The following is a 14,771-nucleotide window of genomic DNA, read 5'->3' as shown; positions in this document are numbered from 1 at the left end:
CAGAGTATAACACAGTGGTTAATAGACTGTAAATATGTTTCTCTGAGCTTTAACAGCAGTAATCCACTAACTTAAGTTTATAGATCAGCAGCAATCAGTATTTGAAAGATTTGATTGACATGTGATCCCACCTTCCTTGGGATTGCATCTAGGTTCTTCCCTGTGGCGACTGTCATGACTGAACTGTCAGGTGGCTTCCCCAAAAGTGACACACTGTCAACACAACGCAAAGAAACCATTAGTATGACATTCTGCACCGCAACACACACAGCACCACTGCACTACTCCTTCAGAGTGTTATCAGATAAGATAAGATAGAACTTTATTAATCCAGAAGGAAATTCTTGTGCCAGATTGGTCCAAAATTACAATAACACAAGATTAACAACAACAGAGCATCAAATAAGTGAAATGTAAGTGTACAATATAAAGTGTAAAAGGAGTAAATGCAAAGAAACAGTGCCTAATAGAATAACAATAGAAGCAAGATAACATAGTATAGATGAGATAAGGTAGTAATGGTAATTATATTTAAAGTCATAATAATAGCAGAGATATTGATAGTTAATAAAACAATTATATGGCACCAGATAATGAATGTAAAGTGTGTGTGTGTACCTTAGCAGTGGGCAGCTGAAGCAGGACAGCCAGAGGATGTCAGTGGTGTTCATGGGAGGAGGAAGCTGAGCAAGACAGGCTAAAAACTGCAGACAAACACCAGGACACTTCAGTAACTGTTCATTATCATAAATGTCTCAACATCACAGAAGACTAAAAATACAAATCTATGCTGGGGCAGCGTAAACATCCATATGTTGTGAGGCGTCCTCTCTCACCTGGATGATGACCAGACTGAGCTGACACTGCAGCAGGAACAGGAAGCACTTGCGGATGCCGTAGGTTGTGTGTCGCGCCTGGAACAGATTCACAGATTCATTAAGAGCTGTGACATCCGTCTGTGACTCACCGTGTGTGTGTGTGTATGTGTGTGTGTGTGTGTGTGTGTGTCTGACCTGCTCTATGAGCTTGACTATGCTGACACTCTCTCCTTGGTGGAAGGTGACAGAGCATCCCAGACTGTTGAGCTGTCCGGAGAGCCTCAGAGGGGACAGACCTTCAACATCTCCATTAAATCCTCCGGTGGCGTAGCCGAACGTCTCCCATGAACACTGAGACGGGTACAGAGGGTCCAGAGCGATGCTGCAGGAGAAGGAGGAGGCAGAAAATTCACAGAGAGTTTTGGTTTTATTTGTCTAGTTTTTTTTTTAGATATGTCTCAACACCAGTGCTACAAAAATAAAAATTTAATTTGTCCTGAAAAATGGCCCTTCAAGAGCAACATTTCTAACAGAGTCTATAAAGTAACACAGGTAAAAAGAGAAGAACAGAACAGGTTTTTGTTGTTGATTTTGACTCCTTGACCAGGGTTCAGCGTCAATGTCTTTTCTTTATTCGTTTGGACAGGGAAGCAGGTCTGAAGTCTACTAGCCCGAAGTCAATTTTTACTTGCTGTTGTCAAATAACGACAAAGACTTAAGTTAATGTAGGGCTGCCAAATTCAAGGTGATGTCTTTAAATGCCTTGTTTTTTCTAAGACTGTAGCTAAACTAATTATTAAAATTTTATTAATGTACAGTGCCCATTAACTGTTGCGTCCAAGATGTTACACAACCGCCCACCAATAGCAGACATCGGTCCCCAGCTCCTCGTGCCTGGAACACCCAAATTTTGTCAACCAGAGAGGTGGAAAGTGAGACAGAAGGCATCTTGTAAAACCAGCTCATCTTGGTAGTATTTTGATGTAGAGAATGAAAATCAGGTTTTACGTGGGCTGTGTCAAAATAAAACGGCACATAACCACTTGACCAGAGCAATGTGTCACCACATTCAGCACAGACATGTGGACAGTAACCTGCAAGGAAGGAAGACTGCTGCTGCTGCTGCTGCTGCTAGCACTGATAATGATAGCCACATTCAGCAAACCAGTATGACACTGTAAACCTCCAGACGCTGTGATCCTGCTCGGTCAGACGCAGCTTACAACTTTGCAAGATTTGCTTCCACTGGAGTGTGTTGAAGGCAAAGGCTTCCAAAAATGATCACATGCCAACTGAAGAACAACCATCAAACAATGACAGCAGCATTTAAAATAACTTACGATTTGGTTATACAAGAATTTCATTAACAGCTTTTAAATACATAAATTAATAAATTAATTAGAATAAAATGTATAAGGGATATCTTGCCACTTGAAGTCTTTATGGCAACAAGAAAAACTTAACTATTAATAAATGCTGGCTTGAGGGGGACCCATCCTGTATGGGCTTTTTCATAGACATTATTAACATTTTTCCTTTTCCTTATTCCTTGCAGTCTTAATACCAACAGGCAACTACGCTTAATTTCCTACATAATGACCTGTGCCTGCTGTGCGTCTATCTATTTAATAGACAGACTCATCCTAACCTCCTGTCACACATTAGTAAATCATTATTGTGGCAGCACAGAGAAGCAGGAGTCAGATGTCAAAAGTATTGCTGTAGACTTATCACAGCCTGACATGAGGTTACTTGGTCACAGACTGAAATCCACTGCAAGGGCATTAAGCTGAGTCGCAGCTCTGCCAACAGTCACGGAGTGTGTGCAGACATTAAAGTGAGTATTCTGTTGTCCAATACATTACCACGAAGGTCTTAACTGTCTACACTAAGGCTCACTTGGCTAAACACAGCTGGCCTTAACAAGGAGCTTACATTACAATTTGGCATGTACTTCAGGGTAGTTTTACTTTATAACTCATCTGTGTACAACACCTACAGCTGTTGGGGGCAGTGTGAGGGATATTTTAAGGACCTGCTACTCCCCAACCCTCTAAGCATTTGTTTTGTTCAAAGTAAGAGTGTTTTTTAACTGGTGGATAGATACATACTACTATTGGTAGATCCCACAAATGTATGCAGGTAGAGTTTTAAAAGAAAGTTTCTCACACCTTTGAGAATCAAAATGTTGTAGTTCTAATGTTTTGTCATGGAAATGAAACTCAATTTGTGATGCACTATACTAATGTGTACATACCTGACGTCACTCTGTAGAAACAGGCGGCTGTTGCGGAAATTGGCGGAGCTTCCCAGACAGCAGGTAACCTCCCTGTTCTCCTGCATGATCTTCATCATCTCACACATGGCTGTGAGGGAAAAACGCACTGTAAGTAAGCAATATTACCCTAAAGCAAACACTGAGAACATCTAGGACAGAGACAGTAACCGAGAGCATCATTTTTGTCCAGGAAATAGACCTTATTGGTAGCTCATCTTGAGTTTTCCTCTTTAGAATCTACTTCACTCTTGATGGCAGATGGAGACAAGAGACACACAGTGGAATTACGCCTAAGGAGGGTGATTTAGTTCATGAAACACGTGAAGAAGACTCACTGTCAGGGGTGCAGTCAGTGAAGAGTGGCACCAACAGAGGCACATTATCAATGTTCTTCAAATGAGGACGAACCTGGTGGATACCACGAGGTAGCTTTGCCTGGGAAAGAGCAGGGACAGAAAAACAGGAACAATAAAACAAACCAACAGGTTCAGACTGAAGTCAACTAATTCAAGTTCTACAGAAAACTATTAATAAAGGCATTGTTACCCTGTTGCAGTCCTCCAGAAAGCTGGGCACGTCGCTGTCTGTGGGCTGGAAACTGACCAGGTCAGAGTGAGCTTCCTCCTCTGGCAGCAGTGGACCTTCTGCTTCATCCCGAGAATCTGCGTTTCAATATGAACACAGCTGTCTGAATTCACAGATGCTCTCTACAAGTCACACATTTTAGAATTAGCTTTCACAAATTCACACTCATTGAAGCTAGAGTTAAGAAATATCTCAATATATAACAGTTTTTGTGTTTTACCTTACTGTACCCTAGCAGAGGTGCATCTCCTCCTAAAGTATAATTAATTTTTTCTACTCTTTAATGTGAAATTAACCACCCAGAATGTGGTGATAATTTTTAAATAAGGATAAAGGTTGCTTCTTTTACGCCAGACAGCCTGGAGCTTGGAGCCTACAGCCTAAATCAGAGGTGAGGAGCAGGCTACAGAGGTCTGCTGAGCTCACCTCTTTCTAACTCACTGTAACAGAGGAAACACACAAACTGAACATGAACCTGATTTTTGTACAAACAGGTTTGTTACCTTGGTTCAGGTCTTCATGCAGGGACACCTGACTTGGGCTGGATGGACCTCCATCACACGGACTGTCTCCGTTTGGAGTCAAAGAGATGTGACAGTTCCAGCCTGTCTCTAAACCCATCTTCTCTGCAAAAACCTGCAAACACAAAACAGCTCACATAAACAAGTCCTCACACTTTTTCTTGTGTTTCTTTATGTATTTCACTTGCTGAGACGATGTAAAACAATTAAAAGACATTTTTACACCAATACTGTCTATTGTTATGTATAATCTTTCTGAAGGATGTGATGGGAGCATTTGTTACTAGGATACAAACTGCAAACAACTATTGCAATTACTTAAATGACACCAAAATAAGGAAATGTTGTGACTGGAAACAACTGCATGCTGGGAAATATACATTAATAATACATTAATGTAGTGTCGGTATAATGGAAAAAAAGATTTTCCGACTGGAAAAAATCATGTGAACATCATATATACAGAAATATGGTGGACAAGAACAAATGTTTGGTTGACAGCTTTTTATTAATATTGCACAGAATTTGTTTTTTTGGTCAAGTTATTTGTGATATAATATTAAGTTGCAACTGTTAGTTGCTGTCCACATACAGTGACCTACATTAATTGGAAATTTTATTTATTAGCGAGTCCCCTATTTCACCTTTAGTACCCTCTATTCTATGTAGAATCCATGTTGTTTCCAATTTAATGACATAAAAGCATATGAACAGACTTAAGTCAGAATAATGACTTCCCAACTTGTAAACTGGGACCATCCAAGGAGCACGTGAATGCACCACGATTGTAAAGGTAGACGGAATGGTGGAAGAAACGTTGTCTTGTCAGGAGAGACGCAGAGAGACAATAGATTGAGGGGCAAACTTCATGTCCTGAGGACAGATTGTCACACCTATATAACAAACTAGACACTATCACATGTTCACGTGTGTTCACCTTGCTGCGGAGCTCATCCTCCATGGAAAAGTAAACAAACCGGATACAAGCGGTGACCAAGGCGTCGATAAGTCGGACTGTGTCCAGCCTCGCCTGGAACTGGGACGACACCATGCCCATGAAGATCTGCCCGCTGAGGGCCTGAACACAGTCCTCACGCTCCACGACTTCACCTATACCCTCTGCAGACATGACAGGAAACATGAAGAAAGGAAGATCAGAAAAGTTGCTTTATTATTATCTTTAACTGGCGCTCTCTCCGTACTGTCCCTCCGAGTCGTACCGTCAGAGCTCCAGCTGTTCCTGCAGGAGCTGTGTTTGATGGGGGTGGTGGAGGGCAGCTCCACTCCGGAGAAGAGGCAGGGGCCGGGGGCCAGCTCCACACACTTCCCATTCAGCTGGCTGGACAGTGATACCTGCATGGGTTTGTAGGCAAATGCCGAACAGTAGCCTGACAGACAGGCACGCTGGTAGAAATCCAGAACCTTCTTTCTGTGACAGGAGAACAGAAAAATTAAGAGTTAACGAATAGAGAGAAATATAAGTGGTATGGCCTGGAAGTGAGAATGATCAGTGTGACAGAGACTGAACCTGTCTGAGCCTGAGAGGGGATAGATATCTGTTCCATCCCAGAAGTCAGTGCAGGCCTCCAGGATGAGGTCGGCTGAGCCATGTGACAGCATCTGGACGTTATCTACACCAGGAGGGTCAGAGGTCACGACAGACAAATTCAATAACTTCAACAATAAAACAACATACTAATTCTCTTTTCAATTCAAAAGAAAGGACAATTAAGAGCAAAATGCAACAAGTACATATAAGGAAAAAAGAGTGAGCTGATATTATTCAGTGAAGTGTGTGTGTGTGTGTGTGTGTGTGTGTGTGTGTGTGTGTGTGTGTGTGTGTGGACTCACTGGAGGAAGAGTCTCGTACGAACAGGGAGATGAGGTGGGAGATGGGAGGCTGGCGTTTAGTGAAGTAGTGAAGGCGGCGGGAAGTGATCTCCTTGGTCTTCTCTCCAGATGGCAGCTGGTACAGAGCCAAGTGGTTCTCCTGTTTGAAGAGCTCCCTCGCACCAGGAGTGAACCCTGACACACACACAGACACATGCGCACATGCACATGCACACACACACAAACACAGGAAAGACAAGTGTTGTTGGCAGGTGATTAGATGAAATTGGATCTGTCTGTCAAGTCTAACATGGGCTAACTTCAACCGATCAGATCAAACTCTTGCCAAAGCTGTTTGGGAGAAGAACGTAAACATCTTTTACATGGAAGAAAGTCTTCAGTGTCGTTCTTTGCTCTTCTTTCAATGATGAAATACTCTCCAGTTCTGACACAACTGATGCTATCACAGTATCTACGCTAACCTCTTCAGGAGGTTGTTTGTTTGAGACGAGTCGCTTCCATGTACGCTTTTCGCTGAGAGATTTCTCTCTTTGGTCCCCCTTTTGCTGCCAAAACAGCCCTGACCTGTCGAGGCATGGACTCCACTAGACCCCTGAAGGTGTTCTGTGGTATCTGGCACCAAGATGTTAGCAGCAGATCCTTTTAGTCCTGTAAGTTGCGAGGTGGGGCCTCCATGGATCCCACAGATGCTCAACTGGATTGAAATCTGGGGAATTTGGAGGCCAGGTCAACACCTCAAACTTGTTGTTGTGCTCCTCAAACCATTCCTGAACCATTTTTGCTTTGTGGCATGGTGCATTATCCTGCTGAAAGAGACCACAGCAATCAGGGAATATTGTTTTCATGAAAGGGTGTTCATGGTCTGCAACAGTGCTTAGGTAGGTGATATGTGTCAAAGTAACATCCACATGGATGGCAGGACCCAAGGCTTCCCAGCAGAACACTGACTAAAGCATCACACTGCCTCCGCCGGCTTGCCTTCTTCCCATAGTGCATCCTGGTGCCATGTGTTCCCCAGGTAAGAGACACGCACGCACCCGGCCATCCACACAACGTAAAAGAAAACATGATTCATCAGACCAGCCCACCTTCTTTCATTGCTCCATGGACCAGTTCTGATGCTCACGTGTCCTTTGTTGGCCCTTGCAGCAGTGCACAGGGGTCAGCATGGACACCCTGACTGGTCTGCAGCCCCATACACAGCAAACTGCAATGCACTGTGTATTCTGACACCTTTCTATCAGAACCAGCATTAACTTCTTCAGCAATTTGAGCAACAGTAGCTCATCTGTTGGATCAGACCACATGGACCAGCCTTCGCTCCCCACGTGCATCAATGAGCTTTGGCTGCCCATGACCCTGTCACCGGTTTACCACTGTTCCTTCCTTGGACCACTTTTTATAGATACTGACCACTGCAGACCAGGAACACCAGTCTTCTAGCCATCACAATTTGGCTCTTGTCAAATCCTTACACTTGCCCATTTTCCCTGCTTCTAACACATCAGCTTTGAGGAAAAAATGTTCACTTGCTGCCTGATATATCCCACCCACTAACAGGTGCCATGATGAAGAGATAATCAGTGTTATTCACTTCATCTGTCAGTGGTCATAATGTTATGCCTGATTGGTGTATTACGTATGCTGTAGCAGAAAACAAACTTTTATTTCAGTTGGAGATGCTAATTACAGCAAACGAAACAATAACTCTGCAATAAGTTACCATATTTTATATCAATGAATGTCTTTCTGAGCAGTGGATGAAATTTATGCTCTCATGGGATGTGAAACACTCCCACTCCTGCAAATCAATAAGACACAGCAACAACTTTGTGGCCCTACTTTATCATCAAATCCATGTGAGGGGTGGATCTTTGCTCACAGAGCTCAGACATTTAGTCTCAGAGAGGACTTCTCTGGGGTAAAGCTTACTCTATAATTCATGCTGTGTGGGATGACAGTCAGATCAGGTTTTCCCTCTGAAGAAAACTTCAAGGCTGACATCGCGGTGCCAGACCATCTGAGTGAAATCTGTCTGATTGCTGTGTTCTCATATGACCCAAAAAACAAACTAACTAAGGGTCAAACCAGGCGATGGTAGAAAAATGTTACTCTACACCAGCTAGATGTACACAGGGTTCCTTCCCTTTTTCCTCAAGTCAAATTCAAGCACTTTTCCAGCATCTGACAGCCGCAGTAAACGACATATTTACATACACATACATGCTCAAAATGTTTCAGTCAGATGTTACTGTCATATAAACAACCAAACTTATGTTTCACGACAGAATTTTACAGAACAAAATGTCACGCCTGTCTGTAAGTAGACTTGACATTTTATTAGAGCTGCAAAAGTTTATTAATTTATCAATTATTAATCATTCATTAAATTACCAACTATTTTGATAAAGGATTGGTCATGTGAGTAATTCTTTAAGAGACAAAAATCCAAGACACTTGAGATGAAACAAGACATTTAAGGGCGTCTTCTTGGACTTCGGGAAACACTGATCAACATTTTTATATCATTTTATGGACCAAACAACTAATTGATTAATGGAGAAAGATGACAGATTAATTGACAATGAAAAAAAAAATGGTGAAAAGAAAGACTTGAAAAATATGTTTGACACTATTTTTCAACTGACAAGATTGTGACTTCAGAATTAAATCAACCAATTAATCATTCCTGAGTCATCTTTTACTTCTACTGAAGTCCAAATTCTCTGATTTCAGCTTCTTAAATGTGAATATTTTCTGGCTTCTTTACTCCTCGCTGACAGTAAACTGAATATACTGGAGGTTGTGGACGTCATCTTGAGCTTTGATCGTCATTTTTAATAATTTTCTGACATTTCATGGACCAAACAACTAATTGATTAATTGAGATAATAATAATTGATTATTTGATCATGAAAATCGTTAGTTGCAGCCCCAAAAAACTATATAAGGCTGAACAATTTCACCATATTTTATACTGAGGTATACATGTGCTTCATATGTTTGGACATACTTTTCAACTGACAAGATTGTGGCAGGATTAATTAATGGTTTCATTGTCATTCAAGACAAAAAATGTCCTAATTCTGATTTCAGCTATCATGAAAGTGATGTAATTAGAATTTCAAGCAGTTTGAAGCACTTCATCCAAAATCCAAACACTTTTCACCCTGCATACAAGCGGCATCATTCCATGCTCACCTATGAGCCTGGAGAGCTCGCAGAGCCCCCAGGGGACATAGACGGGCAGCACGGTGCCGTGGCTCTCCTGCAGAGCCAGGTTGGACAGGTGGTCAGAGAAGCGGCAGAGCTGCTGGGTGACACTGGCGTTGCACAGGTTCAGCATGATGTTGAGGCCCAGCGGTTTGAGGGAGGGCAGGTGACACTGCCAGGAGAGGTCGTCGAACTGGATGCTGGTCGGGTTCTGCTGGTCCTGTGAGAGGCTCAGCATCTCCAGGTGGTAGTCGCACACAAAGTCCTCGGCCTCTGCCTCCGGGCAGCCCATCGCAAAGTCCTGCAGATGCGTGGGACAAGAATCGTGAAATTAAAATCCCTGCTTCCACAGAACCATCTCAGACACTTGAGAAGTTTCAGATCCAGCTGTTACCTGGGCCTGGTCGTCCTCGCCTCCCTCAGTGTCATGGCTGAAGCTCACGTTGGACCCAGAGTGGTGTTTGGTACGAGTGTGAGAAGACTGGCAAGAGCGCAGAAGCCGGACGTTGTCAGACGAGCGAGCAGTGTCGTGTGACGTCTCGCTGGGCTCGGGCCCTTCCCCCATCTGGGTGGAGGGCTCTGCTGGGAGACAGAGCAGAGCCTCTCCCTCCTGGGCCTGTGCAGTGAGGACAACTAGTCAGCAGTGGATACAACTCTGCATGCAGTTTCTCCTCAAAATAACAGACCACGTAACATACCACTTTCTACAGTTTTTTAACTAATTTAACAATCTTTAAACACACACACACACACACACACACCTCGTCCCTGTCATCATCTGCCTCCATTCTGCAGTAGGAGTTGACAGACAGGTCGTCTCTGAGGTCGTCCTGGCTGTTGTGAGGTGGCTCCACCCGTCCACTAAAGAACAGCACAGTCTCTGGACTGGGGTTCGGCCACGATAGGATACCCTGCTTGTCCACACAACACAGCACCTACACACACACACACACACACACAAAACATTGACAACTTACACACATAAATGAATCAAGAAGCTTATAACATGGATTACTAAGGACATGGATGTAACTCTTCACAGTTCTGATTCTGACTAATTTATAGTGACAAATTTGTAGCGCAGTGCATCACAGAGCTATTTGATTCTTTTTGGGAATTCATAAATTCACTTCAGTTTTAGACATCAGTGGAGATATGGGATGGGAGTCTCCAAATATCACATATAAATGTGAAATACTTCGACTTTGTGAGGATGTCCGATCAAAGACTCAATAAAAAAGATATTTAACTGGGATAGTTCACAGGGTCATTCCTGGGCTAACAAGATGAAATCCCTATTTCATTCATTTATCATAACAGGTTTGTCATGTATAGAGAAAAATGGCCTGTTGATATAAAGTATAAACCAAAATGATGAAGTGACTGTCTCATAAAGAACTGTTCTGATGTAGAACCTGATGTGACGTATAACTTCAACAAAAGACAAGGATTGTTATGTGCACAATTACGTTTAGGAACATTACCACTGTCCTTAGAGACGGCGGGTTAAATGCTACTCCAGAGGAGGACAGACTGTTTCTTGTGTGAGCTGAGAGAGTGAGGTTCATTTTTATTTGCTGTCCTGCCCTAGAGGACTTATGGGATATACTTTCTACTATGATTGTATATGTCAAGGTTGGGAGAGAAGGAAGAATATTCTTTTTAAGTCTGAGCTATAAGATGGACTATAATTTTGTATTGAAAGGAAAGTGTTGGGGCACCCCTGTAGCTCAGTTGGTAGATCAAGCGCTGAGGCTATTAGTCTTGTGCACCAGCAGCCGTGGTTCGACTCCCGCCTGCGGCCCATTTGCTGCACGTCATCCCCTCTCTCGCTACCCCCTTTTTCTGTCATATCTTCAGCTGTCACTGTCAAATAAAGGTAAAAACCCCAAAAAATAATTTTAAAAAGTTTTGTTTGAACTCTGCAACTTCACTTGGTGCCTTAAAGGTTGGGCCCTTTTTGTCTATGACATGAAACAATAAAAAGAAATTATCATACAGTGACTCTTAAAACAAACTTGTCTTGTCTGACGTGCATGTATTTTCAGGGTCTTCGGCATGAAACATGTTTGGGAACCTCTGTGTTTATTGTTTTCTGAGCTTAGCGTCCTCAGTGCCGATAGCCCACTTACTTTGTTTTAAGCTTCAGAGGCTGAAAACGAATAAGATATGTGGTGCCAAGATGAAAACCCTTTTAAACCCTGCACAGGGATGTAAGTCTGACACTCGCCCCGCAGGGATGTGAGAGATAATCTGTCTGGTCCCTTCACTAGAGATGGGAGCCAGAGTCCCCCCCCGCCAGCTAACGCCGGCTAAACCATTCCACAGAACAAACAGTCTGAAGGTTTATTTCTTCAACTGACAGGAAAGTTTAGTCCTGTAATACTCACTGTGACAGATCCCAGAGTGTGCAAAAGGCTGGAAGTATAACAGAGGGTCTGAGACTCTCCTTTCAGGACGCCAACCAGGTGTCTCCATACACAACGCAGCATCTCCTGCACACACACATACACACACGTATAGATTAAGTTAGAGAATTGCTTTCTGCTACATAGTAAACGATGGAGATGTGTGTCAATACATAAAAATTATTCCAATGGAATTCAAAAGTATATGAGCAATATGATTGTAATTAATAAAATGATACAGTGTTACAGCTCAAAAAAGTTGATTTCATTAACAAGAAAGAAACAATCCGAATTAACAGATCAGCATAAAATCCCTGAACCAGCTATAAAGATAAATAACTCTTAATCAGCTCTGTGATTGGTCTATAAAGACAGAAAAAGGACAAAGCTTCTATACTACAGTGCTAGTGGCACAAGGCGAGGAGGTGAAGCCTAGTGCAAGCTGTAGCATTTTGTGAGGGCTCCAAAAACACATCCATGCAGATTTTGATTCTTTTGGATGGGATCCATGATGACAGGTTCAGCAAGGGACAAACTGAAAACAATCACAACTTGCCCTTCCTTGCCTCCTCTCTTTAGCAGGCAGCATCCAAAACCGAGTTTTCAGAACTTTACAGAAACATGTACATTAGGGTTGTAAGGGTTGTGTTTCTATTTGTTTTTTTTTGTTTTTTTGGTGCAACACTTGCACGTGGAGAGGCGAGCCCTGGCACTAAAATGGCTCAATCACCGCAAAAATCATTTTCTGATCCGTGTGCACAACATCTGTTTGTTAAGACATGACCAAGCAATGACTCTGAAAGAAGGGGTGTGACGTTTGAAGCAAACTGTGCGCCATTACACGTTCATATCCAAAATACATCATTGTACTCAGTTACATCCCTAATGTACAATACATGAGGATTTTTTTAAGCAACTAAAATCATCAATAATAATCACACAGCACTACCACAGTGTAACATTCCTTAATCATTCAAGTTTGTCATTCATTTGTAGTGACTGGAACTTATGTTTCAAATAATGAAGGTAAACAAACCATCCAGACACCAGTGGAGTAAAATGCTGCACATCACTACCACGTGTAGCGTATTGCAACAGGCAACAAGTCCAGTCAGTGTCCAGCAAGGACAAAGTTTTCAAACAGCTGAGATCAAAATTTGTTTAAACCAAACGCATTCACAACACTAGCATCTTACAAGGATATCAGCCAATGTAGTGAATGACTATCAGCAATTGATCTGCCAAATAATAAAGTTTAATCAGCACTTTTCAGTATGATTCCAAAGGAGATAAGGAAGGACACAAGGAGAGGAAACCCAACAGAATCAACAGCAGAGGGCAATATTGGGGTTGATTTCCAGTCATGCAGTTCAGGCAGACAAGCAGAGGTGGAAGGTCAGGCACAGATTTAAGTGAAAGTCCCTCTCAGGATTATCTTTTCCCTATATAATACTCGTTACGTATTCATCAGGAGCAATGCCAAAGCCAGAGACAAAACACTGATGGTTTCAGAAAGACAGATTGTGGCAATCTACTGATGACTACTGATTTGCTTTGTTTTCCTTTGAGGGCTAGAGCCCGGCAACAGTGGAGGACAATGATTGATCAGGATCTGTGACAGGTTGTGGGAACAGAAGTTGCTTCCATGAGGTGAGAAAATGATTGTAAAGAGACAGGACTGACTGTTGAGAAGACATGTCAAAGATGACTGGAGGCGTCTGAGCGCAAACTTACATCCAGAGGTGCTCGGTCAAGACGTGTTGACTGATAATCCACAGATGAAGAGTGACCAAAACCAAAGAGCCGAAGGGGAGAAAATAACATGTCGTGCAAGATGAATAAAAAACAGAAAGTGCTCGTAATAAAGCAAAAAGAAAGAAAGAAAAAGGTAGTGAAGACATGGAGAGTCAGAGAGGTGGTCTGAATCAGAAGATGTCCATAAAGATTTCCACAGTGAAGAAATCAAAGATGTGATGGATGATTGAGGGTGAGCGGGGGAGGGGGTGGGAAGGTGGCGAGAGCTGTGTACGAGGGATTCCAGAGAGGGAGTTGCAAAGGGCGAGAACAGCGAGCCAGTGAAGACAGGCAAGGGGGGGGTTCAGGTGAATTTGGGAGCCAAGCGAGTGGAGGAGGGGAAGGGGGGTAGCGAGACAGCGAGAGGTTATACCTGGGAGGAAACCACTTCGGTGTAGCTGCTTAGAGTGTCCTCAGAGAACTTAGCAAGCTGGGGCAAGAGAAGAGTCTAGTTAAAACACAGAGGGAGACCCTCGCTGCGTCTCCTCTGTGTGTGTGTGTGTGTGTGTGTGTGTGTGTGTGTGTGTGTGTGTGTGTGTGTGTGTGTACATGTGAGAGTGTGTGTGTTTGGGTTAGACTGATATGGGTTTTAAGATCACTATCACTGTTTCTGAAGTGATGGTGCCAATAGCCAACATGGAAAATCCTCTAAAACTGTTCACAGTGCAGTCAGTAAACATTCAGACAAAAACATTCAACAACAGCTATTTGTGTTTCAATCTCTGTATTCAAGCCCAAAGACACTCAGCAGCATCCAAAATACTGGCTGCCTGTTGTTTTGTTGTGTCAGGGCTGTGAACAGTACTTACATCCATACTGACTGCAAAAGGAACGTGGAGGAATTGTAGCCCAATTAATTCCAAGGCCTGAGTTTTCTGGGAACTTAAGTGCGACCAAACATTTTATTTTATTTTCATTTTTTCATCAAAGTAAATGGATGCTTAATTGAACTGAGGTCGAATGACTGACTTGGTCTGTCAGATTTGCCCCTAAAAGCCTCTTGACTGCTTTGTCCATATGCACAAAATCATTTTTCAGATGCATTCTTAAAATTGGGAGATTGTGTACAATTAAGATACAACACTGTTCACCCAATATGGACCTTCATACACCCTTAAAGCTGAAAGCCAACATTTTACCTCATAGTCACCGTATCAGTGCAAATCAAACCAATTAAAACCAATGTGCAGGAGTACAGAGCTAAATTTGCTACTGTCCCAGTACTTCCAGATTTCATTAAGGGTGCAACGGATCACAACTGGCCTGAACGGATCACCCCTGACAGTTCGGCACACATTACATC

General features: G+C 42.7%; 1 protein-coding gene across 3 annotated transcripts in view; it reads right to left on the bottom strand.

The window, feature by feature from the left end:
• Nucleotides 1-14,771, bottom strand: part of tmem94 (transmembrane protein 94) — a 43,506-nt gene that overhangs the window by 5,809 nt on the left and 22,926 nt on the right. The window contains exons 11-28 of one of the 3 annotated variants that reach the window (XM_084740461.1): nt 13,842-13,898; nt 13,409-13,438; nt 11,657-11,761; nt 10,028-10,201; nt 9,661-9,882; nt 9,255-9,567; nt 6,054-6,227; nt 5,731-5,833; nt 5,423-5,631; nt 5,140-5,321; nt 4,185-4,317; nt 3,643-3,758; nt 3,432-3,531; nt 3,076-3,184; nt 1,014-1,200; nt 837-914; nt 619-704; nt 132-213 (exon numbers count right to left, since the gene is read on the bottom strand). In XM_084740461.1, coding sequence (XP_084596587.1) covers nt 132-213; nt 619-704; nt 837-914; nt 1,014-1,200; nt 3,076-3,184; nt 3,432-3,531; nt 3,643-3,758; nt 4,185-4,317; nt 5,140-5,321; nt 5,423-5,631; nt 5,731-5,833; nt 6,054-6,227; nt 9,255-9,567; nt 9,661-9,882; nt 10,028-10,201; nt 11,657-11,761; nt 13,409-13,438; nt 13,842-13,898 — 2,460 coding nt within the window. The remainder of the gene's footprint in view (nt 1-131; nt 214-618; nt 705-836; nt 915-1,013; nt 1,201-3,075; nt 3,185-3,431; nt 3,532-3,642; nt 3,759-4,184; nt 4,318-5,139; nt 5,322-5,422; nt 5,632-5,730; nt 5,834-6,053; nt 6,228-9,254; nt 9,568-9,660; nt 9,883-10,027; nt 10,202-11,656; nt 11,762-13,408; nt 13,439-13,841; nt 13,899-14,771) is intronic. The other 2 variants (XM_084740464.1, XM_084740465.1) reach the window with 2 other exon arrangements.

This window comes from Lutjanus erythropterus, chromosome 17, assembly GCF_056507025.1.
Source record: "Lutjanus erythropterus isolate fLutEry1 chromosome 17, fLutEry1.hap2, whole genome shotgun sequence".
Lineage (NCBI taxonomy): Eukaryota > Metazoa > Chordata > Actinopteri > Lutjaniformes > Lutjanidae > Lutjanus > Lutjanus erythropterus.
This window is presented reverse-complemented; position numbering and strand designations above follow the sequence as displayed.